The following is an 11272-nucleotide window of genomic DNA, read 5'->3' on the forward strand; positions in this document are numbered from 1 at the left end:
CCTTCCCCTTTGGACTCTGCAATTGTTATCAAAATTAAGAGTCCTTACGGTGCTGGGACCTCTTGGCCTCATCCGTACTTGACGGGAATAGGTTGGTATGGAGTGTCCTCCTTACCTAGGACTTCTTTGGTCCTTATTAGGTTTAGGAGTTCTCCTCACCCTAGGACTTTGTGATTGTCATCAAGGTTAATAGTCCTAGCGGTACACAGATCTTTGTGGTTATCCTTTGTGGACCATAACTTGATCTCTTCTAAGGAGATAAGGCTTGTGGCTGCTCTTTGAGTTCCCTTCGTGCATGGGTTTCTCACGGTTATCCCTTGGGATTCACAGCCTCATCCCTTGGGATGAAACAAGGCCGTGGCTATTCTAGAAAGGGGATAAGAGTTCGACTCTTCTCTGAGTCCCCTAAACTATACGAACCTCTCCTATGGAGTGTTTTATAACTCTGGCTGCAGGTTTGTCATATTTGCTGAGTTCACCCGGTGAGCTGAGCTCAGTATTCTTCTATGAGCTGCGCTCGTGAGCTGGCCTCGGTCCTTGGGCTGGTTAATAGAGGCTAGCTCTTATAGGCTAGATTCCATGTTCTTGGGACTCTAGCTTGAGCCCTCAGGGCTATGCTCGTGAGCTCTTTGGTTTGGGCTGACCTTGAGATGACCTTTGCCCCTGGGCTGGTCCACTGAGCTCAGCTCTTCAACCTAAATTCCGCGTCACTAGGTTCCTTACATGGCCCTTCCTATTGTGCTGGGCTTCCTAATCTGGGCTGAGCTTGGGAGGTTATTTTATATTTATCAGTTGTCTTGAAGGTTGAGCTAATAGGGCTTTTCCTTCTTTTGCTCTTACTATACAACACAACATCATCTATCTATGCTTGCCAAAAATAATTAACATCATTGAGTTGCAAGTATTTAGTTCACTACTCATTCCGCTAAGGGAAATAAGTACTTACTGTATTTTTCAAATAAATGTGATGTATTATGAGAGAAAGACTTGTTCGTAAAAAAATAAGTATTTCAAAAATAAGAACAAAACTCAGAGTTTCTCTGTTCACCGTCAAGATCGTATTGTATATTTGGCTTTTGTGTGAACTCATTATGTGACACGGAAAAACAGTTTGTTGGAGTATCTCGTCTCATCATTACTATTCCACGTGATCTAGACAACTCGTAGTATTTTATTATTACTTCTAATAATAAGAAAGTTAAATCGACTACTTAATCTCATTTCAATTAAGTTGGGTTTGATATTAGTATATAGGGAATGACTTCGGTGTCTCCGGTCATTTTGGGGACACCGTAACTTTTGGCATAACAAAATTATTATGAGCATAATCAAAATTCATTATGAACATAACCAAAAGTTACGGTGTCCCCAAAATGACCGGGAACACCGAAGTCATTCCCTTGTCTTTTTGTGTCCACACATCCATCTCACAGTTCACTTCGTTTCGTTTAGTATAGGCGTAAATTCAAGCCACTATACCTTTAGCTCAGCGCCAAAACACATATACGTACTTGCCGATCCAGACATATAAGTATAGTATATATGTCGATCCAGACATATATACTATACTTTTAGCTCAGCACCAAAACTATTATGAGCATAACAAAACCATAGCTTAGTTATGCCTTGATTGGGTTTGGTTATGCCTTGGTTGATTTTTTGGATATTCCTTATTTGGGTTTTGTTATGCTTATAATAGGTTTTAGTCATACTCATAATGGTTAAATTATGCTAAAAATTACGGTGTCCCCAAAATGACCGGGGACACCATAGCATCATCCAAAAGACAAATACGTGCTTATATAATTTGTTGGAAGTTTCTTTATTACTATCTTCCAGTTAAATGAAAAAAAAAAAAAAACAGAACTGTTATAGGCAATATTGAAACGTAAAAGAAATTATCCTACTTTTTTCTCAATTCATTATCCTATTTCTTCAATTATTACTTTCTCATCTCTCTCTATCTCTTTCCAATCATTACCCCTCTTTTTAATCATTACCGTATTTCTCTCTCCACCTACTACCAAAACTAAACTAAACTCCAAACTAAACAAAGCCAAAGCTTAGTTAGCTGGCTAGTCTTATCTTTCTACAGAAAAAAATACTAGGCTTATATAGAGGGATTCCCACCATGACCAATGAGCAGATTTTAATTCCTATAGCAAAGCAAAAGGAATCCCATATTCTATCTATCTAGTGAAAATATGGGGTCAAGGTAAAACTTGAAGTTGGAGCTCATGGGGATTTTCCTTTTGAATGCGTTTGTGTTTTCTGTGCAGCAGACCGCCATCCCTACTATTAACTGGGTTGTAAGTACTTGCATCACATTTTATCGTACCCTACATATATACTCTCACAGCCCCATCGATATTCCTTTTTTTTTTTTTATTTCTCTTCTTCTTCTTCTAGTTAACAGTCATTCTAGCTACTAGTTTCAAAAGGAGGCAGCTTCTCTGGAGGCAGCTTCTCTGAACTCTGAAGTTGAGAACTGGATTGCAAGGAGTGCAGTCCAGGCTGTCGAGCCATATCTTACCCCATTTTGGATCTTATTTGATGATTATACTTGTCCATACACTAGTACTCATTGATTAATTATTTAAATTTTTTGTCGATCCAAGAACTTTTTTTTTTGAAATAGAAGTGTTCGTAGTGTGGCCAACTCAAATTTCTAAGGATCAATATGCTCTGATTCAATATCTATTGGTGTCTTATTAACTTAATGTTTTAGAAAGTTATTCTAATGAACGAGCTCTAGAACATGAACGGAATCTATCAGGATCCGAAATGGAGTTGAAAACGATCGGGTTGCACGAGACCCAACTCCAGAGATTTCACCTCCTTTCAGTGTATGATTCTGTGATTTAAACCGATGCACCATCACAGGTTCATGTAATATGTAATCTCATTGAAAGCATTTTTTATGTTGAAAAAGAAAAGAAACGAGCTTGTGAAAACTTGGTCATATATGTCATTGGGCGTTTGTTTTGGTCTAATGACTCTAATATAGTCCACAGGGATCATCCAGTACGTACATCACACACACACATATATATGATTTATTGTTATCCTCATCAAATCCTACGTACATCTTGATTTTGCTTTTGCAGCTCAACGAAACTTCATACACCCGATTATGCAGCACGAAGAAGATCTTGACGGTAAATGGACTGTTTCCAGGGCCTGCTCTGCGTGTCCGCAAGGGTGATAGAGTGACAGTGAATGTTGAAAATCAAGAGAGATACAATGTCACCATTCATTGGTATGGCTCAATCTCCCTAGCTCTCTCATACCACAATACACAATACACAATGCATAATGCAAATGCACTCCTAGTTGCGCAATCTTATCAATTGAATATTCATACAGTTCTATAATGTCCTTCTATACATGGAATCCTTATATTTCGAAATTGCGTCCTTCTATAATCGACTCCCTAGGTATCATAATGGCAAAAATCACAAACTTCAATACATTTTCTATATACTCCGTATCCTTTTTCAAATATTTTAACACACTTTTATACACTTTTCACATATTTCAATATATTTTTTTAATCTTAACACCAGCTCAGTGAATTGTTTTAGCATTTTCTCTCAAAATTAGATACCCATCTAAAATAATTTGGAACATAATTCTTTGACATGGAGGCTATTGATGTCACATCCTTCTGAATGAATTTGCAGACTTTCCTGTTTACCTTGGAGTAAATTGCTTTCCCCCCCCCGACACCCCACACACATACTCTTCCCCCCCCTCCCGCGACCCCACCGCCTTTATTTAATTGTCTTTATTTAATTAATTTAATTTATTTATTGAATTATAAAATTCAGTTTTTTAAAAAAAATTAACTCCACCGCCTTTATTTAATTGTTTTTATTTAATTAATTTAATTTATTTATTGAATTATAAAATTCAGTTTTTTAAAAAAAATTAACTGTTCCAAATTTCAATCCGTTTAAACTGATGAAAATATTTTAGATTTTTGATCATTTTATCTTAAATGATCATAATTAAATTTTGACTCTAGGGCTCTCGTTGATTAGCCCTAAAAAAGTTGTAGAGTCAAATATCTCTTAGAGCTAATCAACGAGAGTCATAGAGTCAAAATTTAATTATGATCATTTATGATAAAATGATCAGAAAACTAAAATCTTTCCACCGGTTCAAACGGATTGAAATTTGAAACACTTAATTTTTCAACCTCTTTAGATAGTTTATATATTAAAAAATATGGTTAAAAAATTAAGTGTTCCAAATTTCAATCCGTTTGAATTGGTGGAAAGATTTTAGATTTTTGATCGTTTTATCCTAAATAGTCATAATTAAATTTTGACTCTAGGGCTCTCATTGATGAGTTCAAAAAAAGTCGTAAAATCAAATATCTCTTAGGGCTAATCAACGAGAGCCATAGAGTTAAAATTTAATTATGTCCATTTAAGATAAAATGATCAGAAAATTGAAATCTTTCCACTGGTTCAAGTGGATTAAAAAATTTTCAACCTCTTTAGACAGTTTATATATTAAAAAATATAGTTAAAAAATTAAATGTTTCAAATTTCAATCCGTTTGAACCGGTGGAAAAATTTGAGTTTTTTTTATCATTTTATCCTAAATGGTCATAATTAAATTTTGACTCTATGGCTCTCGTTGATTAGCCCTAAGAGATATTTGATTCTACAACCTTTTAGGGCTAATCAACGAGAGCCCTAGAGTCAAAATTTAATTATGACTATTTACGATAAAATGATCAAAAATCTAAAAATTTTCCACCGGTTCAAACGGATTGAAATTTGAAACACTTAATTTTTTAACTATTTTTTTTAATATGTAAAGGATTCCAGTGTTGCATTTTTAATTCTTTTATTTATTGAATATTTTTTTTAATATATTTTCTCTTTTATTTATCCGAAATACCCCTCCCTTTTAACGAAATTCTTTTTTTATTTAATTTATTAATTCTTTTTTCTTATGTATTTAATATTGTTCATGAAATTTCATTTCTTATTTATTTCCTCGTTTATCTATTTATCTCTTTCTATCTATTTATTTTTTTCTCTTCAACCTCAATATTGTAATGTGCGCGCCGATATGAGAAAATTGACATATCTCGGGACTTGATCAGACAACGTTGATAATTTTGGGCAGTCTAAAATGTGCTCAGGACGATTATAGTACTGCAAAGATCAGTCCATTTAATCACCGAATTTGAAAAGATGAAAATGTTGATCTATGTGCCAATTAATAAAAAAGACCAGATAGAATGGAACAAAGATCTTATTTTTCTGATCTTTTTATCTTAAATAGTTATAATGAATTTTTAGCTCTAAGACTTTCAACGAACTCCCTAAGAGACCTCTAGAACCAAATATGAAAAGTTCAAAAAAATCTTATGTGATTTTCGGTGAAAATTAACGACTTATGAATCTAAAAAAAAAATATGCGGTTCGGACTTCCCTTAAAGGAAGAAAGAACAGATTTTTGAAACATGCATTGGACGAAGATACAGGATGGGCTGCTAGTTATGGAACACGTTTGCGATTGTGGTACGAAGTAATGTGGGTATAAGCGCGCCGGGAGCAGCATTTAGAGGAAATATTGATTAGAATTTGTGTTTTTATGTATTTTCATGTTTTGACAATATGTACTCAATTATAATAAAATAAAATTTTGTTTAAATGTATTATTGTTCATTACAAGTTATTTTTATTATTCAATGTTAAGACAAATTAATTAATTAATTAAAATAATATAAATTTATTAAGTATAAAGTCAATTTTAATTGAAAATAGAATTTGAGTTAACGAAAAAAAAAAGAAGGGAGGTAAATGGGAAAAGAAACAAAATAAACAAAATAATTGAAAATTACAAAAAGAAAAAAAAAGATTCAAATTGGAAAGAAAGAAAAGGAAATAAAGGGGGAAAAAAATCTAACCGGAAAAAAAGAAAAGCAAAAAAAGAGGGAAAAAAAATTCTAACGGGAAGAAAGAAAAAGAAATAAAGAGAAAAAAAAAAGGAAAAAAGAAGAAGCAAACTGGCAACGGGTTGGGGGTAAGGGTGGAAATGGGGTGTGGGGTCAGGGGGGTCGGGTGTCGGGGGTGGGAAAAGCAGGTCTCCAAGTAATGTTTAAAAAAGAGAGACAAGATTGTCAATTGGGACAATTGGCGTTGAACTTTTGGAGGAGATATTATTAACATTGAGAAAACAAAAAGTTGATCAAAAAAAATACAAAAAAAGAAAGGAGAGGGAGGGGATATTCAACAGAAACGTTGGGTAATTAAATAAATGGAGAAAGGGGAAAACTAATTAACAGTGTAAAGTATGTTTTGATTAATTTGTGATAGGCATGGAGTGAAGCAACCACGAAATCCATGGTCGGATGGGCCAGAGTATGTGACACAGTGTCCCATTAAACCAGGCGCTAATTTCAGTTATGATCTCATTTTCTCCTCAAAGGAAGGAACTATATGGTGGCATACCCACAATGATTGGTCTCGAGCCTGAAAATGGGACCACCTATCCGTTTTCGCAGCCTTATGACGAGTTCCCCATTGTTTTGGGTATGTATTCATCTTCTCTCTCTTTATTTGCACAAAAGAGGAAAATGTTATGTGCCTTTATTTTCTTGAGTGTATATTTTTCTCTCTTTCTCACACAAATAGATAACATGGGTGGAGTCAGAATGTTTGTGCAGTGACATGGTCAGCACATACCTTGAGACTTCTTAGTAATTTTTTGATTGTTAATAAAAAATGGATATGTATAGGGACTGAAAAAAATTTAGTATCCTGCAAATATTTCTCGATATCTATAAAAAGTGCACAATAATCTATCAAATTGAAGGAATTAATATCCTGAGAATTTTTGTGAGATAAGTTTTTGAGATATAAATCCTATAAGTTTGCGTATATTTTCGTCTTTAATCTATTTTTTAAACATTTTAATAATTTTTTTTACCTTTTTAAATAGAGGTACGCTATATACATTGAAAAAATAAAAATAAATAGTACAAAACGTGATAAAAAATCGCTAAAGACGAAAAAGCACAGACAACAAAATAGTAATTTTTTTTTGGAGAGAATATTTTGGAAAGGAGAACCAAAGGATGTGTTTGCAATTTCAAACATTTTTGGAATTGTTTGTTACTTACTCCTTATTTAAACACCTTGAAGGCGTTGGTTAGCTAAATTGACCATACAGTTAAAATGGGGGCAAGTTTATAATTTAGGTGGGGGCCGGTGCTTCATAATTATCTTAATTTTGTCACAGTAGTTTTTTTTTTTTTTCGGTCAAGCGGAAAATTTTGTCACAGTAGTTGTTTAGTGATTAAGTTGATGATATAGTAAACTAAAAACTTTAATTCATGAATTGAGAATTTGTTAATTATTTGTGAAAACCTACTGGATCGATCAAGTAACAGCTAGCTATCACTTGAGTACGATCATCGAAATTTGATCAGAAAAAGGAAATCTGTATTTTAAGAGGTCCTCATTTAAAACTTTTTTCATATATATATATATATATATATATATATATATATATATATATATTTAATATGGAGTATATACTTGTGTATTTTGTAAATTCTTTTATTGGGATGGTCCAACCACGGAGGCTAACCTTTTTCGTTAGTAAAGTACAAATTAAAATTACTACGTACGGTACCTTTATACTGTAGCATAAACAAACAAACAAAAAAACATGAGAAAATAACATAAATACCCTTGCAAGCAAAACTAAAATGTGTGACTCAAATTCATTTTGAGCTGGATAGGTTGCCGACAATCGCACCTGTTCAAATCTAGACAACCTATTCACCTTTTACACGGGACTTTTGTTTTTTTACACATTTTCTATCATTAGATCTTTAATTTAGTGAGAGGCTTGGTGATATTTGTTGGAAAAATGGAATTTTAACCAAAGATGATTTGGTGGGACCCACACCGCGCGAGGTGGGTCCAAGTGGGTTTTAGATACTCCTAGCCAAGGAGTTTAAACCGGTGAAAAATGAACAAATTCCATTGATAAATGAATGAGAAATTGTCTCTCAAAGTGGGTTTTCGGACTAACAACAGTGCACGGTTGAATGGTCAAAGCTGGGTTGATTATCCAGAGTTATTACCCATGATTGTGTATTCAATTTCGGGAATAATAACTGTATCAGTTTTATTTCAGAATTGAATTGCGAAATCAATTCCCCTATTGATTATTGGCTCCTCCATGAATATTCATATTCATTGTCGTATTGATGGTAGAGGCTCCTCCTTCAGCTATATAAGGGGACTTCTACCTTTGGTTTCAACACACCGAAAACAATCCAAAGCATTCTTCTGCAATACAATTATTCTTTTCGAGAGAGAGAGAGTACAGACATAAGTTAGTTCGACGGGCAGTCTACAGCGGTGCTCCGACGGCTGAGTGGTAACCGAGTCAACCCTGGGAGACGAACACCGACACAACCTCTAGCACCGGTGAGGCGGCGAATTTGTCTTAAGGGCACCGTTGAACAAAACGGGTCTCGGTTTGGAATTGCTAATACTTTTTTACAGTTTATGTCTATATTTCATATTCTATAATTTTATGATTCATGTTCATATTGTAATTTTCAGAAATTAGTAAAATCGTTTATTGTTTTTCCGCACTATTTTCCTACAATCTTAAGACAAATTATTTTTAGAAAAATAGTGTTTTTGTTGAAAACAATTCTACAAACTTGCTTTCGGTTTCTGGGAAAAGAGCACAAGGTTTTTCTACTGTTCTCGTAACAGTTTTGATAAAGCACTGGTTTTTAGTGTAGTGGCATAAGTTTATAATCTGGTTTTGGAAACAGTATTATTGATGATTAAACTTGTTTGCGAGCTTGACTACATCTTAATTTGTTTGCTTTGGTATATCTCTTGTTTCCGAACAGTATTGTGACTTCTGCATGATCGGTAGTATTGGTCTAACATATTTTATTATTATTTTTACTAATCTCAGTGGAGTACTGTGGTTCTTGCATAATCAGTGCTTGGAGTATTGTTAGAATTTTATTGACTTGTTATAAATTTTTTGAATCGGTGGAAGGGATCTTGCTATTTGCTTATGTGGATTTGCAAATAAATTCTACTGATGTAGCATGAGATTACATGGAATATAGATCTTTCCCTGTATTAGTTCTACTAAGTCAGTTTTCGTGACATTTTGTTTGAACTTTGGATGAGTAGTTCCTTTCCCATGTGAAATTGTTTGTTGCTCTCATAGAATGTGCTGTTGGAGTTTCAGTCCGGAAAGGGATAATCCGTGTTCGGGTTTGAAAGAAACCCAGTTTGGGTTTGCGGAAAAAAAAAAAAACCGTTACTTATTCTTATCGAAGGCAGTACTTAATATTTTGGGATATTAAAATTGTTTTGATTGTGATCAGTTACAAAGCGGTTTACATTTTTTAAATGAGGAAGTGGATTGTTTTGAAAGGGTAACTCTTGCAGCAGAATAAAGGTTTTTGTCCACTGCTGTGATTATAGCAGTACATATTTCTATCGGGTTTTGACCAAGTTGGTTTTGATAGTTGATTTGTAATTTGACTGTGGACTAACCCTTTATTCCTCGGCACGTTACAGTGAATTGAATTAGCAGATGATACTTTTGGGTAACGTAAACATCTTCTTTCACTGTGTTGAAACAAATTTCCTTTTGACTTGCTAATTGGGTGTGAGTTTGTACCGTTGTCAAGCAAATTGGAAAAAAATTAGTGCTCTACTTTCTGGAAAAATTTGGTAATTAAAGGCAGTAGTGTAACGCCTCTAATTTTAGGTACGTTAAAGGGATAATTTATTACAGAAATTAAAGAGAGTCACTGCTCATTATTACAACATAACTCTCGTGAGAGTACGTAAACACAAAATAGGAAGATAGGGCTCCTAACTACTGCTCCGCTTCTTCCACCATCCTAGCGAGTTCTTCGGCTCCGAACGCCTCCAAGGTATAGGGTTCGCCCTGTTCATCTATCAGGTTTGACATATTATACCGGCGTCGTCACCCATATAATATGTCAGGGTCACCAAAAAGGTAACACCATGAGCTACGAAGGCTCAATAGAAATTCCTACTCACAAACCCTTAACTTATAAACAAAAGAGCATAATAACGATGATTGTACATAGATCATGCATAATGACTAAACAGTTAATTAAAACCACGTTTATACAAGCTAACGTTGGTGTTCATTTATTCTGACTCATCGTAGACCGTGTCATTATTTCCACTTTCTTTTCTCAAAAACCCCTTTTTAACTCACCCAACCTCGGTTCCGCCGTTCCGGGCTCCCGAGTATCCTCACAATGGTTCCGCCGCACCGGGTTCCCATTGGCACACGATTGCACTGGCTCCTCTCCACGGATAACCATGCCACACACCCAACCTCGGTTCCGCCGCGCCGGTCTCACGAGTATTCTCACAATGGTTCCGCCGCGCCGGGTTCCCATTGGCACACAATTACACACATCTCACATAATACCCTTGAAAATGGTCATTATGTAGTTTCCAAAATATTTCCTCCCTTGGATAAACACATTTTCCTCTTCGTTAACACACCCTAGGTGCCATGTCTCTACTTTTTTGGTTCTCGTGTCACGTTATCATGCATAGACTCCGTGGTGTAGGACTTTCCACATAAACAAGCATTTATCGAAACTCAAAATGAATCCAACAAGATCATCCAACTCTAGACTACTTAACATGCTTGAATCACCAATAACGAACATCATGCATTTCATACGTTCCCAACAAAAGATAACCTTATCTACTTTAAATAAAATGATCAAAGTTACTTCCTAATGAACTTATATTTAGAGTTAGGGTACAAAACTACTTTATACTTGGGATAGTAGATAAGGATAACTACCGTTCTTCTTGGCGGTGGTCGGCTACGAAGATTTGGTCGTCGGTTTTGAAATTCGGCGGCGTAACGGCGTCGGTTTGCTTCGAAAGGAAAAGAGATGTACTTTCTTTTCCTAAAAACAACTTACTAACTTTAACTAAGCTACTTTAAAGATCTAGAAGTGGTTTTGAAAGTGATTTGGAGGTTTTGCTCAAGAACTCTCAAGAACTCAAGAAAACTAGAACTTTGACACAAAGAACTCTTGGAATTTCTAGAGAGAAGGAAGAGCAAAGCTTGAAGGTGTGAGTTTGAAGCTTGGAATGGCTTCTATTTATAGGCCAAGACTCCCCTCCCTCCCCTCTTGGCCGGCCCCTCTCTCTCTCTACAACTCATTTTTTTATTCCATAAAATCAAGCTT

The 11272-nt window shown here is 35.0% G+C and overlaps 1 protein-coding gene across 1 annotated transcript; it reads left to right on the forward strand.

Moving 5' to 3' along the window:
* Positions 1 to 2139: 2139 nt before the first annotated feature.
* LOC131328434 (putative laccase-9) lies at positions 2140 to 6501 on the forward strand. The gene is made up of 3 exons (XM_058361380.1): positions 2140 to 2309; positions 3108 to 3259; positions 6342 to 6501. The coding sequence occupies exons 1-3, from the start codon at positions 2238 to 2240 to the stop codon at positions 6499 to 6501; spliced, it is 384 nt and encodes a 127-aa protein (XP_058217363.1). The 5' UTR covers positions 2140 to 2237.
* Positions 6502 to 11272: the final 4771 nt, after the last annotated feature.

Source organism: Rhododendron vialii, chromosome 6a (genome assembly GCF_030253575.1).
Source record: "Rhododendron vialii isolate Sample 1 chromosome 6a, ASM3025357v1".
NCBI classification, from domain to species: Eukaryota; Viridiplantae; Streptophyta; class Magnoliopsida; order Ericales; family Ericaceae; genus Rhododendron; species Rhododendron vialii.

Coding starts and splice junctions, on each gene's coding strand:
- LOC131328434 (XM_058361380.1), top strand. CDS start 2,238: ATGGGGATTTTCCTTTTGAATGCGTTTGTGTTTTCTGTGCAGCAGACC. Junction 2,310..3,107: donor TCCCTACTATTAACTGGGTT/GTAAGTACTTGC, acceptor TTGCTTTTGCAG/CTCAACGAAACTTCATACAC. Junction 3,260..6,341: donor TACAATGTCACCATTCATTG/GTATGGCTCAAT, acceptor AATTTGTGATAG/GCATGGAGTGAAGCAACCAC.